We start from the raw sequence: 23,999 nt of genomic DNA, 5'->3' as shown, positions 1-23,999 counted from the left end.
GGAATTTATGTAGATGCTCTCTCAAACAGACGCCATTGAGATAAAATAATTTGGTCAGTTTGGTGAGAAGTCTAAATTAAGAGTTTGCTATCGGTATATGAAAAAAAGAAGACTATTTCATTTGACCAGAATCAAGAGTTATTTTGGATTTAGAGAAAGGCTAGTTTAGGTATTATTATACCATACTGTTTATTTATTGAACATGATATTGATGCACATGCACATTCCTGAAAGGAAAAGAGAGAGAAATATAAAAAAGCATTCTGATTTTGCTTTTTGGAAAACAACATGTAGGAAAATGTTTTCCATCAATAAGTTTTTCAAAAGTAATTTTCAAATAAACGAATTTAAAGAAATTGCATAATTTAAATGATATCTATAATCACTTTAATCTGATTTTTTTTTTCCTAGAAAAGTGTGTAAAGTCTGTTAATAAATCTGTATAAATTGTGTTTTTCGTTATAGATGACTCAGATGACGAGATGCCTTCAGACGAGGCTGCCATGTTACAGCCTTCCTCTCTACAGGGCGAGAAATGGGTATGTACTCCGGAATACAAATATAAAATCTTATGTACACTCCGGAATACAAATATGTACACTCCGGAATACAAATATAAAATCTTATGTACACTCCGGAATACAAATATAAAATCTTATGTACACTCCGGAATACATACATACTGACATCAAATTTCATAGGGCTTCAAACAATGATGTAGTGAATTATTGAAGAGGCAAATGCAACAAAGTTACATGCTGGAAAGGTTTTTAAAGAGCTTCTTGTTTTCATTATTTAAGTTAAGTTAAGAATAAAATCGCAAAAAACAAAAAACACACCATAAACCTTGAAAAGTGAATGATCAGAAATAATTATAGTAATTTTCATAATTTTGGTAAATATACATCTTTTTTGTTTAAAATGTTTTTTAAAAGCACAAAAACTTCAATCCATCAAATAACACCCTTTCAGTATAATGATATTTGTTCTTAGCATTTAGTACTGAAAGCAGCTACAGAACTGACTTCTGATTTATATCATAATTTGGGATATTTTTTGCTCAAAATAGGGTTGTTAAATATTGGTGTGTGAAATTTTGGCGTTTACCATCATGTGCATTAAATTTTGGCACTTACCTGTAGTTATGTAATTGATAAGTTTGTTCTCACCTGGTTGTACAGGAAAACAGTCTTCACTCTGTACACAAGTTAATTGATCGATCAGGAAGCGACTTGTCCTTGAAAACAGCTAATACAACAATCAATATGAAAACGTGAATGAATTTTTTGACACATTTAGATGAAAACACCTTTATTGATGCGTTTTTATCAATAAACAATATTCCAACACACATCAACACATATTGCGGAAGCTAGTAATGGGTATGTAGTAAATGAACGGAAAGACGGTTGCTATAATCCGGATATTGTTCAGACAATTTTTTTTTGTGAAATTTTGGTGTGTTTAATTTTTTTGCTCATTCACATCAGGCGCCAAATAAACCAAAATATAACCACATCCAAAATATCCCAAAGTACAGTACCCATAAATCAATATGAATGTATTATGTGTAATTTTCATTCTCATTTTTCTTTAAAGATAAAAATTCATATTTCTTATGTTGTATTTTTTTTACCATATTTTTTAGGAAAGAATTAAATCACAAAAAAGGACATTAAAAATGAGAGAAAATTGAAATCAATTTTCAGTATTTCCACATAAACCATTTTGCTTAAAAATTTTTGGTAAAATTGTAAAAAGTTTATCCATTATCTATTATAAAACAACACTTCTACAGTATATAAAAATCTATTTTTCCACAACAGCAAAAGCGCCACAGTGTGAAATACCAGATGAGAAACATGTTATCGTACGGCCGACAAAACCTCAAAGTACCAGTTCAAATGCAGTTTTATTACCTGTACAGCGCGCCCATAACCAAGTTCTGGATCAGTCAGGTATGACTTGAGTTCCAGATTTCTTAGGTTTTGTCACATCTTGAATATGTTTTTATTATCAAATGATCACAAAGAATAGGTTAGTCTGTATTTATCAAAACATTGTTATTGTCTTTTTCTTGCTGTATTTAAACTTGGAGTCAAAGGGTCAGTTTCCTGATTGGCCCACGTTTGACGAAACCTAATGATATTTATGGAATCTTTCTTGTTTTATAGTTATGATGCATTGATCTGTTGAAAATAAAACTAATTGAAAAAAATAACCAATAGTCAAAAAGTAGGTCACAAATTGACACAGTTTGAAATCTGAAGAGTTTTAATCGATAAAAACACTAACTGAAGATAATATAACTACTTGCAAAGTTTTAATAGCGATTTGTTAAATCTAGAAACTCATTGAATATTCCTGTTGGTTAAGTTTTGTGAACGTTTATTTTCTTTCAGCTGTTCTATATACTGTACTTGACCATCTTTAGTTTGGCTGTTCTGTTTCCCTCCTGCGGAAACTTACACATGGATTTTGTGGTATTTGGATGGACATTGTTGATATGGGTCGAACTGGTCCGTGGTGTTATAGCCAAGAAAAAGGTAAAATTTAGAATTGAATTTGGGTGTGTTATAGAAATAAATAATTTATTTTGTACATTTCTTTAAAGATTAAGAAAATTTTCAAATGTTTTCTGACTTCTTTTTAATTTTTCATTTTCATGAAAATTTGTTTCCATATTAAATTAAATTTTGTTGACTTCAACTAATTTCTGTTGGATATAAAAGCCTACATTTAACAATAAGATGAAAATAAATCATGATGGGACGATGAAATGATGTGATGATGAAATGATGAGACGATGAAATAATGGAGTGATGAAATGATGGTACTATGAAATGATGGGACGATGAAATGATGGGACAATGAAATGATGGGACGATGAAATGATGGGGCGATGAAATGATAAAACAATGAAATGATGGGACGATGAAATGATGAAACAATGAAATGGTGGGACGATGAAATGATGGGGCGATGAAATGATAAACAATGAAATGATGGGACGATGAAATGATGAAACAATGAAATGGTGGGACGATGAAATGATGGGGTGATGAAATGATGGGGCAATGAAATGATGTAATGATGAGACGATGAAATGATTGGACGATGAAATGATGTAATTACTAATTTCTCACACTGGTCTTATTGCAGAAATACCAGGAGATCAATTTGTTTTGGGCGAAGATGGAGATTGTAGTTATTGGTTTATTTCTCCTTGCGTTCTGTCTTGTGAGAATTGTTCCCCACTTTGTCAGCTACATCGACTACATGACCACTAAGTTCGTTATGAGTATGGGCCTGCTTTACTTCTACTACAGAACCTTACAAGTTTTTCTTCCCATCAGTCCGGTCCTCGGTCCGATGCTCATCAATATCCGCAGAATGGTCAGTGCAAATTCTTTGATACTATAAATAGATGACAATTATTTGTAATGATTATAATCATGCTGTATAACTGGTAATTTTATCTCAAATTTTTTTTTTTTTTTAAATTTATGGTTTAACATTTTTGATGAATGAAATAAATTAAATTTTTTCGACGTAGCAAATTCAAATGAAAAAATTGTTTTCTATTACACAGTATTAACACTATTTCTACAAAGTCTCACCATACATTATAACAGTCTTGAGATCTAGAGTGATCTGGCATGGAACAATTAACATTTCTTAATAAAAACCCATGGTATGATGGCTCAGTGATATCAAGCTTGTCTTTCACCTTAACGGCCATTGTTTGATTCCCCGATCGATAGGAAAAAAATTATGGGGTACTCTGGTTTCCTCCCACAATAAGGCCCCTCGCATGCTTCCATCCGGTCAACAAATGTAATTAATTATATAAATTCATATGACTTGTTTTGCGAATTGTTGTAAAATAGATAAAGTTTATAAACATCATAAAGGTTCAATTTCAACATTTGTACTGAAAGTTTAGAAGCTTAAGTATTTTTTGCGAAAATTAAAAATTTTAAGCAGACCATATTTTTGTCTGTTTGTGTTATTTTCAAGGTGTCTGATTTGTAGCAATCATTTCTATAATTATTAATATGTAAATATCCTCAAAAAAGCTAGTTACTACACTGTGATTGTATATTCTAAGAAAAATAAACCTGATATCAAACTAAATCTCGATATAAATGAGAAAATTTAATGTAGCAAATGTCAGAATATCTTCAAAATATTTGTCAATAGAGTATTAAAAATGTATGACCTTGACTTTGTTTTGTAGATAAAAAAGGACTTTCTGACCTGGATGAGGATGTTTCTGATCATCATGGTGTCAGGCGGTGTGACGATTCACGCTGTTCTCTACCCCAACTACCCGTTCACACTACAAGGAATCAAAATGGCACTCACACGAGCCTTTTTCGCGATGTTCATCACCCAAATTGGTGACCTTGAAGGTAACAAACATTTTAATATTCAACATTATTCTAAGATAATTAGTAATATTATCATGAAATTTTACTGCAATCATTTATATAAAGAGTTTAACATATTAATCAAACTATTTATAAATATTTGTACATTATTGCTGATTTTATATAAATATCATTAATACACCATTAAAAAGCCATCATAAATACACAATTAAAAAGCCATCAAAATCCCATTAAGATATTAATCTGTTGCACATTTCATTGGTTTTAATGGATATTTCAAAATTTAATGCCTTTTTCCATATGTTTGTTAGTGTGTATGACATATTACTTTTTGAATTTTTGATTATGCTTGTGAGAATCAATATCAAATTTGCAACATAATCATCAGCGTATTGAATGTGAATTCTGACGGCCATGTTTCTAAGGAAAGATACTTACATGTATCATTTACATAACTACAACAGTATAATCACTCTCCCTAAATGAATAATTAATAGCCATTGTAATAGCCAATATATGTATCCTCCTGTCTGTGTATTGATGTTTATTTTGACTATAATATATAATTCATATTTTTTTTACCCTAGGAAATGAGTCCTGCTCTGACCTGTACAAAAACACCTCATTGAGTCATTGTAGAGGTATGTGGCAATATTTCTGTTTCCTGCGAAGTGATGTTTTGAAATACTTAAGCAGACATTTCTTACAAAATTAACTCTCCTAATAGCTTCGGATGAGGACATATTTTTAACCCAAACTTTTCTGACTCATTCACAAACCTAACACATTTCTATAATCCCATGTCGGGTAATAAGCCCACTCATATCTATTTCCGTATAAAATGCTTTTTTAATAATCCTGTGTAAATTTGAGATGAAATTTGTGTGTTGGGCTACCAGGCTTATTTACCAGATAAATACTGTATTTTAACACAATTTAACACTATATTTTTAGATACTGTAAATCACTTATATTTCGCGTGGGATTTATTTTCGCGTTACTTCCCGAGGAGAGTCCAACGTGAATTCAAATCTCTCGCGAATATTTATATCAGAATGACAAGAATAAGTGGCATCAATTTTGAATCTACCGTAAACTTAAGATGGTGAACAGACATCGCCGTTAAAGTAATAATAGAATGATAAATTATATACTTATATCAGAGTGTAATTTTATATCACAAAACACTACATATGAACGGATGTGATAGCTTTACTTACATTGAAAACAACTCACTTTACTCTCCACAGGGAAATATCGCCGACCTGTTTACGTCATTCGCGAATTTAAAGTCATTTTGAGACAGAATTCGCTAAATTATGTATTCGTGAATAAGTCGAATGAGGTGAGTGCGCGAAATTAAGTACTCGCGAAATATAAGTGATTTACAGTAAACAGACTGTCAGATTTGTTTGTTGGTTGAAGACACTATATTTTTTCTTCATTTTAACATTTTTACTTATTTAATTTTTAGCCACTTCTCCAGATATTTTCGGTAAAAATGCAAGTAAGTAATGAAAGTGCCCTAACTTTCTTGTAACCATAATGTCCCAAATTTTCCTGACTTAATTTTGATTTTATCTTACAATGTATATTTTGATAAATTATGATTTTGGAATGCAAGGAATTATCATGTGCTTGATAATTTTACTTATTTATTTCTAAGACTTTTACCCAAAACAATTACAATTGTCAAAGCACTTTTAGGTTATCTCACCTGAAGGGTCAGGATGACTAATAGCCATCTTTTTTTTGTCCATCGCCATGTGTCATGCACCATGCATTGTGTGTCGTGTGCAGTATGTAAACTTCTCACATTCCAAACTTCTTCTGGAGTTCCAACTATGGGATACAGATCAAACTTGAAAAGATTCTGCAATTATAGTCCTGCCCAAATGTTACTTTTTCCGGGTCAGTCCAAATTCCAAGATGGCCACCATGGTTGCCATCTTGAAAATAACATTTTAAGCTTCTTCCACTGGGTTTTCAAAGTCAGATGACCATTAAGGCCCATGGGCCTCTTGTTTTAAGCCAAACTACAGCTAAGGCATTATAGATATATGATCAGGTTACTCATTATATTTATTATAAGTAGATATTTTTATATATTTATTACACAACTATCTAGGAATTTAAATGTCATTATCTTATACTGTAAATATGGTTCTTTCTGAGAGGTTTGTGATTTCAATATGTAAACTGTGTGTATGTTGGTATTAAATTGTTCTGAAAAAATTCCTCATACATCAGAAAGTGTACACTTGGAGGAAACTCTTAGGGCAAAATGCCCTTCACTTATTTAGTGTAAATTCCCCCCTCACCTTAACTTCCAGATTTATGGTTCTATACTAGTATACTACATATACTGTTAGGTTCATATTTTATATTGCCTCAATATTTCAAGGTGTTACACAACAAAATTTTGTTATAATTAGCACAATTATTGCTATAGATGTTTGTAGCAATATAAGAATGGATAAGGATTTTAATTACATTTTAATTGAGATGACAAAATTTTTTCACTGGACCAAGCTTTTCATGTATATCTATATAGGTCGTTTGAGTTGATAGGAAAGATAAAGTCTAAATGTAAGTATATCCTCTGTACAGGTAGTATGACCACTGACGATGTCACGTCCTTCGACACCTGTCCGTATAGCAGCATGGGTGGCTACCTGGTGGTGATGCAGTACTTTGTCATCACCAAACTGGTCATGATCACTCTTCTGTATGCCTTATTCAGGTAAGGTGAACAGACTTGTTACATATTCAGGTAAGGTTTAGACTCATTGCTTATTCAGGTAAGGTGAACAGACTTGTTACTTATTCAGGTAAGGTGTACAGACTTGTTGCTTATTCAGGTAAGGTTTAGACTCATTGCTTATTCAGGTAAGGTTCAGACTCATTGCTTATTCAGGTAAGGTGTACAGACTCAAAACTTATTCAGGTAAGGTGTACAGACTCATTACTTATTCAGGTGAGATGTAGATTCATTATATATTCAGGTAAGGTGTACTTAATTGGACTAAATTCTTCATTCATGTAAAGTGAATGGACTTATTCCCTGTAAAATCTATTATGTACATGCTTATTTCATGTAATGTAAGATGTATAAGCTGATTGCTTATTCAGGTAAAATGTACTGACTTATTCCTTTTGTCATGTGTATATGCTACTTAAGAATTCATTATGTTGTCTTTATAATTCATAAACTGATGAATTGCATTTTTTGATGAAAGAAGATTTCATGTCCATATAATTCATAAACTGATATCTCATTTATGTAATTCAAAATATAATAATTATAATTTATATGAAAGAATGAATACAACATTTAATTGCTAGTGTTTAAATTAGGCCTACTATAAATCATACGTACTTTACATGTCTCTCATTTTCATATATTTCCAACAAAATTTCTAGTTAAATTTTTATTAATTTGCAATATATATACCTGTAGTTGATAGACTCACCTGCCCTAAGAGCAAATGAGCTTATGCCTTGGTGCGGCATCCAGTCGGCAATAACTTTTTCCATGAAACAACTCTTTCTCAATAACTGTTGGGCATAGAGACCTGATGCTGGTCCTGTAGCATGCTGGGAAAAATACTATTAAATTTGTTCAAATGACTGTCCTTGACCTATATTCAAGGTCACATGGGTCATAGTTAAAATATATACAGTACTTTGAAAGTGGTCAATCTTGTTGAAATCTTTAAACAATAATATCTCGATACCCGAGATACTCCGATACTTGATATTGGGCAAATAATATGCTGAAACATTTATTTACATGAATAAACCTACCCTACTCTGATATTTGAATTAAGTCGTAATCAGCTTAGTATTTGCATAAATGATCTAGATCAACATCAAACTTGCTCTAGAAGGCTTTGGCCTCTTGTTCAGTACTTTCAGTACTTTGATTCTATTTTCAGTGCCACCACAGCCAAAGTAAGGGGAGAGTCGGAGGAGATTTGGAAGTTCCAGAAATACAGCCTTATCGTAGACTTTGAAGAGCGGCTTCGTCTTCCTCCTCCCTTCAGTTTTATCAGCTATCTTTGTATGATGTCTGCTAGCTTGTACCGATGCTTTCATACGTGCTGCACACACTGTTGTCGCAGGCCACGTGGCTGTTGTCGATGCACTTGTAGAAAGAAGAAAATGCGGACAGAAAAGGTATTAAAACAGATTTGTACATCTAAAATCCAAGGGTTCTAATGTCCATTTACCTTGAGTATGCCATGACAAAATGTTCATGGGTTCAGAATCACAACTCTTGTTTAAGAATTTTCAAAATCTTTTATATCATTTATTGTAAGACCTATTTAAATCCTTAAATGTCAGTTAAAATTTTAAAACAGTTTTATGAATTTATATGCTAAGATATCATTTCTTGAATAAAAGAGTGAACAGTTTGTGGAAAACCTATCACTGGAATAGTTTAGATCAGATATTTTAAATCTATAGGTAATAATATCTTATTAAGTTTAAAATTTTCTTAGACCTTATACCGTATTTATCAGCTGATAGGCCCATGTCTGGTAATAGGCCCATCCTATGTCTATCATACTTTAGCAAAAGGTCAATAATGCTATTACATTGTCCTGCAATAGGCCCCACCCCGACTTGAGTAGGAGTGAAATTTGATGTGAGCCCGCTGGGATTATTAGCCCCTACAAGTGAAACCGTGGGGACTGTAGGTTTCCTCTCCATCCATCATATAAGTATGTATGTATGTATGCGTGCGTGCGACGCCAAAGTTTGTTAACACTCTAGCACCTTCATTCCTTGAGGGATTTTGATCAAACTTCACACAATGGTAAAAGACCATAATATCTCAGACAAGTGTGAGTTTCAGGGATTTTTGGTCAAGGTCAAGGTCACTGTTACTATTTTTGTTAGGGGGCAGGTAGTTCAGATGTATATTGCTTTAGCATTACCCAGTATGCTTGTTACAAGATGATACAGTAAGTTTAAGAAATAATTAACGATGATTCGTGTATTGTTGCAGAATATACAACGAGGACGAGGATATTTTGCAATTAAATTAATAACGAAGGCCGCAGACCTGAGTTATTAATTAAAATTGCAAAATATCCGAGTCTGAGTTGTATATCCTGCAACAATACACGAGTCAAAGTTGATTATTTCTATTCTACCATGTACTGTTTAGTTCTGAGATCGACCTCTTTCTAATAGAAAAACAGCAAAGAAACCCCGGGAAAACCTTGTAATTTATTTCTTGAGTATTGCATCATTTGTTGATGAAATGTACAGGCAATACAGTACTACGATCAAGAGCATCTGTCATATGGCATTGATTTTGAAAATAAAAAAAAAAAAAGGATGAAAAAAAAAAGATAAAAAAGGGGGCCTCCGTAGGATTCGAACTCGCGACTCACGAGGGTGTATTATTGGCACGAGCGTGGGTTATTGGAAAATAATACATGGTTTTAAACCAATCAAAACTGGCGTTACATAGCAAACATTGTAGAATCCCTGATATTACACTGGTTCTGATTTTAATTATTATCTGCTTTTTAGGACAGTTCCAAGCTGAGGGTGCTGAAGGTAAGAAGGACGGAGGATTATAACTACTGGAGAAACAGTATAAAAGATCTAATGGAGATGGAGGAACAGGAAAAAGCTGATAAAGAACGTCCGAAAACACAGAGCAAAAGGTAGATATGCTGTATGATCAAATCCGTGAAATAGCGTGACTGTCATTTTTCAAGTTATTTTGTGGTAATGTCATAAACATCTCTGTTGCTTTACAGTAAAATTTCAGAATTGGATGAACCTGCACTAAAGGCCACTTCTGTATAGCAAAACAAATCTGTGTATAAAGGCCACCTATTTGGTTCCCATTGCAGGTCAATTCATTGTATATAAACTTGTGTATAAAGGTCACCTGTTGGTTCCCATTGCAGCACAATTTATTGTATATAAACCTGTGTATAAAGGCCACCTGCTTATAGAGGCCACTTTTCCCGCTTTCTTATGACTATTATTTTTCATCATGTTACATGTAAGAACTTAATTAAGATTTTGTGATAACTCAATATCTGTTTAAGATATTTTCTAAAAAGTTCAATTCCAACTTCTTTCTGAATAAAGGTGAAAATATGATTATACATAATTATTTTAAAATATGAAAATCTTTTGTCAATATTTTCTTTGTTCTTTATTTCACAGCATTGGTGTGTTGATGTCACAGATGGAAAAACAAAAACATTTCAACGGGAAGTTGACAGAACAGATGGCCCGTCTGGAGCGAAATATCACAACATGTAACCTAGCTCTGGAGCAAATCAAACACCTCCTGGACAAACAACAAGGTATGCATACACGCTGATTAGTTCACAGGTCAAACACAATCTTTATCGTCCTTAAGAATCACTTATTTATGAAATTCAATGATAGAAAGGTGTCTTATTTTCTAATTTTCAGACAATCTGAGAAATGGAGGGAGGGGGGCTAAAGATATAATTGTGGTCCATCTGTCTGCAAGTTTGACCATTTTTTTATCTTTTTTTTTTCACGTAAACTAACTCTGTTACTACTTTGTTTGGTTTAATTTGCCAGATCATATTTAGATAAAATATTAGGTATCAATTTCCAAAATTTTGAAAATTTTATTTTGCTGAAGAATGAATCCCTGACGACAGCTTGTCATAGACTCTCATGATCCATTTTGTCTATTTCTAACAGGACAGAAAAATTTGACTGTCGCCATGAAGAGGGCTGTAGTTCATGTATCCAGTCGCCAGTCTCCGTACCCAGGCACGAAAATACAACGTTTTCCTGTCTTTGACAAGCATGTTGCCTGGGAGGTAAAGTTTAGACGTTAAAAATATTTTAACGTAGCTCAGATTGAAATAATCGATAAAGGTTACATGTACTACCGCATACCAGTACTTAGCCTGGGAGGTAAGTTTAGGCGTTAAAAATATTTTCACCAAGCTCAGGTTGAAATAATCGATAAAGGTTACTACTGCATACCAGTACTTAATCTTTACAGTAGAACGCTGCATCTTGGAAGCCCTCAAGGACTCATAATATTTGGTTATTCAGATATTAGGATATTGATTTCATGAAAAACATGTAAACTGATTGTTTGAGGGAGTTCAGATAATTGACGATTAGGATATATCTTTTATTTAATGAGAAAAAATAATTCACATCTTGGAAGCCCTCAAAGACACACAATTATTCAGATATTTAGGATATTGCATTTATTTCAGATATTTAGGATATTGCATTTATTTCATGAAAAACATGTAAACTGATTATGTGGGGAAGTTATTTAATAGATGATTGACAATTAGGATATATCTTCTACTTAATGAGAAAAAATAATTCTATTTTACCAGGACTTTTCTTCTTTTTCAAAATATTTAAAAAGAAAAAAGTTATGATCTCGAGGCTCGTTCATTACATGATTTAGCCATGGGTGATTTTTCATTCTGGGTTCGTAGGAATCTGTCAAGCCTCTGCGATGGCACATCTTCCCTAGCCAAGGCTTCTGATTACGTTACACTCCACAAACAGCAGATGTAGTTGTCAGTTCTGGCCCTCTAGCGGACATTCAAAATTACCACCTTTTTCGCATGAAATTTTTGACCAATCATAGAGCGTTACCGATGTACTTCATCGGTGATGTTTACAGACACACATGGAGGCTTGTGTCATTTTGATGAGATGTGTGATCAATGACTTATATAAATTGATCAAACACTGTGAATGTTTCCTCAAAGATTGTACAGATAGCAGTAGGTTATGATAGAACTGTAAAATATATCATTAAATTAACGGTCATTTATAAACGAGCTGCATCATCACTTTTAAATTGACATTTCATCGCCTTAACTACCGTTTCCACAGGTTCCGTACCTGGGATACGACCCGGTTGTGTATACTTGTCCAGTAGAAGAGTTTGTAGATGCCATTCAGTCCCTGGTGGATCCAGACTTCTTAAAGTAAGTTCATCTTTACCAACCTAGTAAAATCTAATGCATTGACTGAGGGTGAATCCGAGGTCAATATATAAGATTCTTTTAGGTTGGTATAACACCATATATTTTAAACCTTTCCATTGGTCATACATTAGCAGACCAACTGGCCTTGACTGTGACCTTTGACCCACTTTCCAAAAAACTTAAACCTTGTCCACAGTATGTTAACCATATGAGATAGGTCTCTCATATTTGACGTGTTTCTATTAGCAAGACCTTTCCATTGGTACTACATTTTAGGACCTGCAGACCTTGACCTTGACTTTTGATCTACTTTTAATTTTAAAATACTAATTTTGAATTTCAAGTCACTTAGCAAGTTTTGTTGTCTTGACAATTCTTGTTTTAGACTTTAGTAAATATTATTGGTACATTTATTCATCAATGTGCTAATCTGTTAAAATTTGATGATGTGCTTACCGGTATATTTGATGATGCACTTACCGGTAAATCTTGGTACCCAATAATAAGTATGTGTATTCTCATGACTATACAGGATCAGCCGGAGTGCCGAGGACAAGCTATTGAGCCGTGAAGACATTCGTACTTACCAACAGCCCAGTGCATTGTACAACCCGATGTGGAACGTGGCCGCTACACTGAAGATTAACAACGCCGTAGTGGAAATAAACAGGGCGTCCTGGATCACACAAAACAGCACGGCGTGTCGTTACAGTATCGACAAGACCAACCTACCTCTGTATGTACATATTAGATAAAGGGTTCTTCTAAATTAGAATGATTTCTATGTGTGTTTGAAGAATCAGGTGTGGGCTGTGTTTTAATGGAGTTTTGTTGAGCTATGAAGAAAATTTTGGGCTAGATATAATCCGTCTTGTTTTCGTTGAATGAAAAATAAAATTTTTGAATAATTTCTTTCATATTGAATAGAAACATCACAAAAAAACTTTTATCTAAATAAAGGATTGGCTTATTGTAGGACAATGAAGTAGAATTAGTTAGCTTTAGTGAACTGCAATAGAAATGGGTGGGCTTATTATCAGGCATCAGCTTATTACTTGGCATCGGCTTATTTCTGGAGAAATCCTGCTGTATGTACATAGTTGTGTATATTGACTGCATAACAGGATCATTCTGTATCTCAAGTTCCAGATAACATGCACTACCAAACACAGTATTTATTATTCCCTACCAATAAATTGGGGGAACTATAGGTTTCCTCTACATCTGTATTTTATGTAGGTACGTAATGCCGAAGTTTGTCAGCACTCTTAGTGGATACATTCATTTAGGGATTTCGATCAAACTACACAAGGATAAAGAACTATAATATCCCAGACAAGTGTGAGTTTCCGGGTGTTAGGGTCAAGGTCACTGTTACTATTTTTAGCATGGGCTGGTAGAGGACATGTATTGCTTTACCATACCCAGTACTCTTGTTGTGAATTGTAGATTTTGGTATATAGTCGGAAAATCTCTTAGGTGAAAAATGACCAAATGGTCTAATACCTGGTATTCTTTTTGTATGTGTTATAGAAACCCCATGGGTAGGACTGGAATCAGAGGTAGAGGCAAGCTGTGGCGCTGGGGACCTAACCATAGTGTGCTCGTAGTACTCTCGCGTTGGAAGGAAAAATATAAACAGGGAGGAGACGAGTCCTCTGAACGTGACTACATCGTCATAGAGGGAAAACGGGTCCTCGAGATGATTGTCATACAAAGGCTTGACACCGGGGAGTTCACACTTCCAGGGGTAAGTTCTAGGTGTTGTAGAAGCTTGACACTGGTTCAGGTTCATACAGAAGCTTGAAACCAATGAGTTTTCACTTCAAGGTGTAAGTTCAGGCTCATAAAGAAACTTGACATACTAGTGACGTTCACACTTCCTGGGGCAGTGAAGTTCAGGTTGATACAAAGGCTTGACATATAGAGGAGTTCACACTTCCAGGGGTCAATTCAGGGTCATGTAGATGCTTGACACCAATGAGTTTACACTTTTAGTGGTAAGTTCAGGGTCATGTAGAGGCTTGGCACCAGGGAGTTCACACTTTTAGTGGTAAGTTCAGGTTCATACAGATGCTTGCTACTGAGAACTTTTGACATTTTGGGACGTTTTTTTGCCATGGAGTTCACAATTAATGGCCTATTTACAGGGTTATTTACTTAATACATTCCTTTAATTATCATTAAAATAGTTAATAAAATTTAAATGACTTGTTACAGGGTAACGACTACGGCAATATGTCCATGTACAGTGCACTGTGTAAACGTTTTCAACAATTCGTCCTCGACCAGGAAACGACAGCGAAGGAAAACATGAGCGAGCAAGACATGATAAGTGTGAGTAGCAATGAAAACTACAGTTCATTAAAAGTTTAATTATTCATTAATTTTTTCAACATCTGGTTCCAGCCTTGAATACACTAAATCGAAATAACATTGTAAACAAGGATTTAATATTCATTAAAAAATTTCTTTAACATTTTATGTTGCCTAAGATGGATGTCGGAAAAGCAGCACATAAGCTTTGCCTTTCCAACCCGATAGCGGGGTCAACAATGTTCAGGTTTTATGTTTATAAGCTTTGTTTCTGGCAAAGCCAGGCCAACTGGCCAAGCAGATTGCATGACTCTCTTTACTAGCATTTCTACAATTGTCGTATTTTTGGAGTAAAAACCTCAAATTTCTGGACTTAGAAGCACATGAGAAAAGCCAGATGTATAGGCATATAATAATGCGTAATTCTTGTTAAAAAGAGAGAATGTTTTTATTCCATATTACAGATTTGTTGATGTCAGTAAACTTTTCACTGGCTATAATTAAAAATGTTGGGGGTAGGCTTGAAGCAGGTGCACTTATTACCATTTCATCCTAATAAATGGACCTGTCCCTTTTATGAGCACAATACCTTTTTCTTGGGAAAGGGAATGTGTTTGCTTAATTAAGTCCTTAAAATGTTGCTTTTTCCACTGATATAGCCATACTGTAAACATACCTTATCTTGTGTATGTGTTTCAGTTTTTCTCCAAGTACTCTGTACCAGGGCCCAGCCCCAACACGGGGCTGACCTCTGGGGTGATCTATAAGGGATACATCGACGACCCCTCTAACACCGACAACGCCTGGCGCGAGGCCGAGGTCTGGAACCTTCACTACAGGGGAGGGAGTATACTGGATGATATTGTAAAAGAGGTAAAAATAGTAACACAATTATATTGCAGTGAAACCTGAATTTACCGACCCCTGACTTTAACGACATCCTGATACATCCGACCATATCCTAAAGAACATTGACTGCATGATCAACTATCATTGCCAACACTGTCTTTATGGACACACTGTCTTTACCGACACATTTAGGTGGTCCCATACATTGTCGGTAAAGACAGGTTTCACTTTATTTCTTGTACTAAGTAAGTTAGACAGAATTTATTGGTGTTCCGTCACTCCCTGAGTTATCTCCCCTTCCAACTGTACAATACCATATAATTGGTTATTTTGTGCGTAGGCAATTTTTGAATTTTATCAAATTATAAAAAATAATTGATATTCTTTAATTTCTTGTGAAATGATTGGTCATCTTCCCAAGACTTATTCTATTTTATTTTATTTTGCTATTTTCCTCGTCAGCACCTAGTAACAGGCACTGTATCATTTTTAGCTCACCTGGACCGAAGGTCCGGTGAGCCTATGTCATGGCGCAGCGTCCGTCGTCCGTCCGTCGTCCGTCGTCTGTCCGTCCGTCCGTCCGTCAACATTTGCTTCAAATCGCTACTAGTCAAAAAGTTCTAATTGGATTTTGACCAAATTTGGCAAGAAACATCCTTGGCAGAAGGGGAACAGATTTTGCATAAATGGTGACTCTGACCCCCAAGGGGCCAAAGGGGCGGGGCCCAATAGGGGAAATAGAGGTAATTCCTTTAAATCGCTACTAGTCATAAAGTTATGAATGGATTTGAACCCAATTTAGTCAGAAACATCCTTGGGGGAAGGGGAACAGATTTTGCATAAATGGTGGCTCTGACCCACGAGGGGCCAAAGGGGCGGGGCCCAATAGGGGAAATAGAGGTAATTCCTTTAAATCGCTACTTGTCATAAAGTTATGAATGGATTTGAACCCAATTTAGTCAGAAACATCCTTGGGGGAAGGGGAACAGATTTTGCATAAATGGTGACTCTGACCCCCGAGGGGCCAAAGGGGCGGGGCCCAATAGGGGAAATAGAGGCAATTCCTTTAAATCGCTACTAGTCATAAAGTTATGAATGGATTTGAACCCAATTTGGTCAGACACATCCTTGGGGGAAGGGGAACAGATTTTGCATAAATGGTGGCTCTGACCCCCGAGGGGCCAAAGGGGCGGGGCCCAATAGGGGAAATAGAGGTAATTCCTTTAAATCGCTACTAGTCATAAAGTTATGAATGGATTTAACCCAATTTGGTCAGACAAATCCTTGGGGGAAGAGGAACAGATTTTGCATAAATGGTGACTCTGATCCCTGAGGGGCCAAAGGGGCGGGGCCCAATAGGGGAAATAGAGGCAATTCCTTTAAATCGCTACTAGTCATAAAGTTATGAATGGATTTGAACCCAATTCAGTCAGAAACATCCTTGGGGGAAGGGGAACAGATTTTGCATAAATGGTGGCTCTGACCCCCGAGGGGCCAAAGGGGCGGGGCCCAATAGGGGAAATAGAGGTAATTCCTTTAAATCGCTACTAGTCATAAAGTTATGAATGGATTTGAACCCAATTTAGTCAGAAACATCCTTGGGGGAAGGGGAACAGATTTTGCATAAATGGTGGCTCTGACCCCAAAGGGACGGGGCCCAATAGGGGAAATAGAGTTAATTCCTTTAAATCGCTACTTGTCATAAAGTTATGAATGGATTTGAACCCAATTTGGTCAGACACATCCTTTGGGGAAGGGGAACAGATTTTGCATAAATGGTGACTGACCCCCGAGGGGCCAAAGGGGCGGGGCCCAATAGGGGAAATAGAGGTAATTCCTTTAAATTGCTACTAGTCATAAAGTTATGAATGGATTTGAACCCAATTTGGTCAGACACATCCTTGGGGGAAGGGGAACAGATTTTGCATAAATGGTGACTCTGACCCAATAGGAGGACTAGCATCTACTGAAAAGAAGCTGAAGGAATATTATTTTTTAGGCCAAAGTTGTAAACACAATCATGAAAATTAAATTTCCAATGCTTATTTATTTTAACAGAAAGAGAAGAAGTGGAAGGAAGCGTCGTCCTACACAAAGTTATATGGAAACCAGGATATGATAGTCAAGGAGGCAGCTCTCCTACACGGAGCTTATTACTGAATCAAAGGAAAATGATTTCTGCCCTCTTTTGTACCCACCTTTACTTTGTCTGCGGACTAAGTTATAGTCAAAAGACATTCCTGCAGATTAAGCAATGTAGTCAGTCTCTAGTCATTGTCTGTGCACTGTTGCTTATTGTTGCTTCTAGTCTTTGGATAAATGTATGATGATTCTGTACAGGTACAAACTTAAGGCTGTATGCTACATTTCTGTGAGACTTAAGGATGTATGCTACCTTATTTTGACATGGAGACTTAATGATGTATATACTACCTTACATGGAGACTTAGGGATATAAACTATACCTTCTGTGACATGAGGACTTAAGGAGATATGCTACCTTTATGTGACATAGGGACTTAAGGAGATATGCTACCTTTATGTGACATTGAGACTAAGACTGTATATTACCTTACTGTGACATCAGTGATCTTACTTAACAAATGAAACAAAGCATATATCTTAACCAGATATTATTTTAACATGAATCACTAGTGTGATGTGAATTCAGTATAATTTGAAAGGGAGATAACTAGCAAACAGTTTTAAGAATTATGTGTGAGGAAACTCAATATATGGAAATAACTCTACAACTAATCCTTAATGGGTATATTTAATACAAAATTATAAGCATCACATTTTATAAACAATTTTCAACAAGGGAAATAACTCTACTAATAATAATTAAGGGAGATAACTTTAACACAAATCACTAGTATAAAATATATATTATAGTAGAACATAACTATTTTACTAACAATAAAGGGAGATAACTCTATTACTTATTGCCAGCATCTGTGTTATTTAAGTAAAATGTTAAACATATTTTCATAAAACACTGAATTATACCATCATATAGAGCAAACACATCAAAATAGCAAATACTTCAGTTCTGTGATCTTTGTTTTGCTAATACTGCTAAAGTCACTACAGTTAACTGTGAAATTGGTCATTTTCATGGGTGTTTGTTTTTCAGGTTTTGGATTTTGATTTTTTTTTTTTTTTTTACGATGATTTTGGGATACTTTTGATATGATATTTAGTAAAATATTATTTATTTGACATGAACATATTTAATTTAAATTACTCATTCATCTATGAAAGTGATTTCAGGGAATTTTGTGGATGCTATCAATCCACAAATTCCTATTTATTGGGCGACCAGGAAATTTGATACCCACAAAAAGAGTTGATTTTGCAGTACATTTCATAGTTCCCCGAGAGTGCTGATACTGAAATTTTGTGTTACACATATCATTTGACTTGAAGATGGATTTATATATTTGAGCTACTTTTAATTAAAATTGAATCAGAGTAGAATTTTATAAGATTGGTATTTTAAAGAAACTTATGGCTTTTTATTTTCAAGATATATATTTTTAGCCTATGGTTATTTCTACTTTGCGCCAGAATCCCCTGTCACTTGTATCTACGTAAGTCAGTATTCATGTTTTATATAAAAGCATCTTCAGAATCCAAGGGTTCTGATATATTTTTAGCCTATTGTTATTTCCACTTTGAGCCTGAATCCCCTGTCAATTGTATCTGTGTAAATCGGTATGCATGTTATATAATAGCGTCATCAAAATCCAAGGGTTCTGCTTTGGATTTACCTTGTATGCATCTTATCTGCATCCTTGGAATATGACATGGCAAAAATAACCTCCTCTGTAAAGTTTCACAAGTCTTGAAAAATTTGCAGAAAAGTTTTCACCTTTCCCTGATCAGTTCAAAGGTATGATGTCCCTGTATTAAGGAGAACTTTGATCAACCTTGGTTTGTGTGTAGCTAGTTCGAAACCCACGTGGGGCAGTTGCCTGGTACTGACCGTAGGGTCGGTGGCTTTTCTCCGGATACTCCGGCTTTCCTCCACCTCCAAAACCTGGCATGTCCTTAAATGACCCTGGCCGTTAGTAGGACGTTAAAAAAAACAAAATCAAACCAAATTATGTGTAAAACTTTTGTAATTCTCAAAGAACTTATAAAATATATGTTAGCCAAGTGATTGGTCAGTTATATCTATTTATTCAACCAATGAAATGGCTAGAACAAGTTACACTGATTTCATTTCAAATACAAGTTAATATAATTATGTAAATTTTAGTGATTGAATTACCAATAGGATAGAGCAACAGGCTTTGCCAAAATAAGGTCTCCTGAATTTTGCCATGATGTATTTTAAGTGTGCAGAAAAGGCATAGTGTTTGAGACTTGGATTTGACATGTTGCCTGTACCAGTATGTATGATGTTGATTGAATATTTGTCGTATTTAGTGACAAAACACAGCCTTACTGTCACAGTATTACCTCTTTATAGATTTATTTTTCAATGAATTTCAGATTATTTTTCAATGAATTTCAGGTTATTTTTAAATGAATTTCAGATTTATTTTTTCAACTATTTTTGTCTGGTTACGTAACCTCACAAAATTGTTAAATTAATGTCTTTTTAATTTATGTTAAGAAAAGATTGTTTTGTATAATTTTTGCAATGTTCTGAAGTATTTTTTACATCATGACCAGTATGAATTTAAAATGTCCGGTTTTTTACCACTTTTGAGCACCTTTTTTTACTCCGATAATTAGATATCTAGTCAATATTCCTATGTTGATGCCATTCACCTTTGATTTTTAACTTACAGTAAAGATATTATAATACGTAGTTTACTTAGTATATCATATGAGACCAAAGAAGTACACCGCAACCATTTTCCTGGGAACGAGGATAAGCACACGCCAGTTTTAATGACCGCGTTCTCATGACCTGACAAAATCTTGACACAGAGCAATCCCCATGCTGAAAACAATTTCTGATGAAACTTTAATTCACATTGCAAATATGGCCACAAAATGTCTGTACGGTCTCGAAATATTATCAATGTTTCGATATATGTTTTCTATCTACATGACGGTATTTCATAGTTGAAAAATGTGACGGTCGGTCCCCCCCCCCCCCCCCCCCCCTTTTCACATTTGCAGGAGTTCTGATGTTAGTCAGCCCATAAAACATCATTAACCTTTGGATTAGCACTTGATTAAAGTCCATGAAGGTTTCCTTGCCTTGTCGATCTACCTGAAAATAAAATGAATCTTTTTACTAAAATCTGTGTTCAAGAGAATGAAAACACTTTATTTCTAAAAGAAATTCCTTTTTCTCCCCAGATTAATTTCAAGATTTTGATATGAAACTATACGCGTTGGGGAAATTTTCGCGATCAATCCACATTCGTTTGTAGTCCGAGATTACGCAAATTGATATCAAAATAATACGCGTGGGGGAAATTTTCACGATCAAAAGGACTCCATGTTTTTACCGTAAATTTCGTCCTCACGTAAATTTCCACATTTACAGTACCTAGTGAATATCACATGACATTGTAATTGATCTGTTCCATTCACCCTGTACCGTCACCATCCCGTATTTTTATCCTGACACCAATCACTGTTAATTACAGGGGGTAGTGCTGTAAACATGCTGATTTTCGAGCACTCATATTCTTGCGCATTGCGAAATTTGAACACTTTAGCACATTAATGTAGAACTAGCTCACCAACATTTATTATTCATTTGCTAAAGAAATACTAAAAGTAGTATAATAGTAATGTAATTAGCACAAACTTAATTGTCGCAATCCTTTCAGTGCAAATAGTGCTAAAATAAGGTTACCACCAAAATATATAGATTTACAGTACTTTTACATATACATTATGTAATCTGGAGTTTATATGCATAATAATTGTTTTATTTTTTTAGTTTAGAAAATAAATCTGTTTACACTTGCGCAATTAGATATGTATGTTGTCACTTCAATGAGATTTAGAGTTACCCAGATTTCGGATGAATTGCAGTGTATTTTGATTAATATGTTGAGAGAAATATTGTAATCTTACTAACGCAATTATGCCAGCAATTTATGAATTTGTATTTTGTGTACTGCTAATGTGTTCAAGATGCCATTCGTTGGCCATTTTACTGTCGGACATATGATGACGACTCCGAATTCTCTCAAAAGAATCTCACTGTGTAAGCATCTAACATTGTTGGGGTAGCTTTTCATCTTAAGCTCTTATCTAAATTTTGTGACCACAAACTGTTGATGGGTTTCACATGGACTTTGAAATAAATTGTAGAATCATTATTTAGTGAAAATATATCGGTATCCAAGAACGGCTATATATGTCCTTTCTTTGTTGTGGTATAGATGTTGCCGATTCGTTTGACCGCTAGGCGGCCATTATCAGACAAATAAATATAAAACTGTTGTATTACAGATATTATTATTAGCTTGCATGTTCATCCAGCCAATATTAAATATCAATGACCCATGTATATATATTAATATAATTGTGATGTCATCTGTACACAACATCGTGCAACTGTTTCAGTACTGAATAACATACCGTCCTTGTTAGTTTGTCTATATCTCACCGAGAAATTTATTTTGAGATTTTTCGCTTATGAATATGAAAGCGATGTGATAATCAGAATTTTACACTCTTGACAATATAATATGGAATTTATCAAATACATCAAACAATAAGAAAACTGAAGCCACTTGCTTGCGATACACTAACCTATTGAACTTTTAACTTATAAATCCATGCTATGTTGACAAATGTGTATTAAGGTCGATATCCTATATATATTGTATTGGTGCTTGGAGAGTTGTCATAATTATGTATATGCTTTTCAATGTGCAAATGATAGTCTATTCAAAATGGACACTATTTTAATTTTTGTAATTAATATTGATTAATTTTAATGTTAAAGAAAAGCTATATTTTTTACTTAATTTTATTTCAAATTTGATAAAAAAAAAAATTCTTTTCGTGTTGTTTTCCACAATTCCTGATCACATTTGTAATACTATGAACAAGGATCTATACTGTATTTAAATGTAATCTCAAATAAGACCCTGACAACAAATATTCAGCCCCCTTCTTTATTTTTGCAGAATCATTGATTTTAAATCTAAGCAAAATGTGGTTCACAATCAAAACTTCCCCTATCTTTACTACACTGGTAATACTGAGCTCTCAAACTAGAGGAGGGGGCTTAATTTATAAATATAGTACTAAACTTTTACAGAAGGGGATGGGGCTTATTTGAGGATAAATACGGTACTAAACTTTTACTCTGGAGGAGGGGGATTAATTTATAAATATGGTACTAAACGTCTACGATAGGGGATGGGGCTTACTTGTGGATAAATATGGTATTAAACTTTTACACTGGAGGGGAGGGCTTATTTAAGGATAAACATGGTACTAAACTGATACACTTTGGAATCTTATTATTTGAGAATAAATATGGTACTAAACGTCTACACTAGGGGAGGGGCCTTATTTGAGAATAATTATGGTACTAAACTTTTACACAAGGGTAGGGGGCTTATTTAAGGATAAATATGGTACTAAACGTCTACACTAGGGGAGGGGGCTTATTTGAGAATAATTATGGTACTAAACTTTTACACTGGAGGATGGGGCTTATTTAAGGATAAATATGGTACTAAGATAATACACTAGGGGAGGGGGCTTATTTGAGAATAAATTTGGTACTTAACTTCTACACTTGGAGAGGGGGCTTGTTTGAGAATAAATATTGTACTAAACTTCTACACTTGGAGAGGGGGCTTATTTGAGAATAAATATTGTACTAAACTTTCACCCTAGGGGTGGTGGTTATAAATAAACACTATATTTAGTCATGAATACAGTAATAAAATTTGTTTGGATGTCAGTGTTAAGATACTAACATAACACTTTACCCAGATGTCATATGAATCTTATACCCCACCATTCCTCTCGTTCAGTATTGTGATACTTTTAAATCTCAAATCTATTGTATATTGTTAACATTTATTTGAAAAAAATGTTTTCACTAATTTTGTAAATATTTAGAGAAGTATTTCTTCTTTTTCATATTTGTTATGTTTTATCATAATACTGCAAAAGTTGTTTTTTTCTTGAGTTTTAAATTTTTGCTATTATAGATATCTAGAAAATATGGATCTGTTGTATGTGTCCACTTTATTGGACAAAACTACGAAAAAATTTGAACCATCGGGAAAAAAACAGCTGTTGCACTATTTTGTTGGTATATTATTATTACATGTATGTTAAGATAACATTGTTAAACATGTACAATCATGTTATCTAGAATATTAATTTCTTAATATGTTGCATCTGCGTTTTAAACAAATATTTATTTGTTGGTACAACAGTATTGATCGTGTTTAGACACCCTGTTTTGTCGAGTTTAATACACAGTAAACGTCACGTAGTATCACTGCCA

The 23,999-nt window shown here is 34.4% G+C and overlaps 1 protein-coding gene across 1 annotated transcript in view; it reads left to right on the top strand.

The window, feature by feature from the left end:
• Positions 1-20,597, top strand: part of LOC117329828 (transient receptor potential cation channel subfamily M member 1-like) — a 41,479-nt gene extending 20,882 nt beyond the window's left edge. The window contains exons 15-32 of the mRNA XM_033888003.1: positions 466-539; positions 1,827-1,958; positions 2,403-2,546; positions 3,163-3,396; positions 4,241-4,415; positions 4,982-5,035; positions 5,869-5,901; positions 7,005-7,137; positions 8,333-8,573; positions 9,942-10,078; positions 10,593-10,735; positions 11,109-11,230; positions 12,282-12,376; positions 12,909-13,112; positions 13,910-14,126; positions 14,597-14,713; positions 15,392-15,565; positions 17,600-20,597. Of these exons, the coding sequence (XP_033743894.1) occupies positions 466-539; positions 1,827-1,958; positions 2,403-2,546; positions 3,163-3,396; positions 4,241-4,415; positions 4,982-5,035; positions 5,869-5,901; positions 7,005-7,137; positions 8,333-8,573; positions 9,942-10,078; positions 10,593-10,735; positions 11,109-11,230; positions 12,282-12,376; positions 12,909-13,112; positions 13,910-14,126; positions 14,597-14,713; positions 15,392-15,565; positions 17,600-17,701 (2,531 nt within the window). The 3' untranslated portion in view covers positions 17,702-20,597. The remainder of the gene's footprint in view (positions 1-465; positions 540-1,826; positions 1,959-2,402; positions 2,547-3,162; positions 3,397-4,240; positions 4,416-4,981; positions 5,036-5,868; positions 5,902-7,004; positions 7,138-8,332; positions 8,574-9,941; positions 10,079-10,592; positions 10,736-11,108; positions 11,231-12,281; positions 12,377-12,908; positions 13,113-13,909; positions 14,127-14,596; positions 14,714-15,391; positions 15,566-17,599) is intronic.
• Positions 20,598-23,999: the final 3,402 nt, after the last annotated feature.

Source organism: Pecten maximus, chromosome 6 (genome assembly GCF_902652985.1).
Source record: "Pecten maximus chromosome 6, xPecMax1.1, whole genome shotgun sequence".
Lineage (NCBI taxonomy): Eukaryota > Metazoa > Mollusca > Bivalvia > Pectinida > Pectinidae > Pecten > Pecten maximus.
This window is presented reverse-complemented; position numbering and strand designations above follow the sequence as displayed.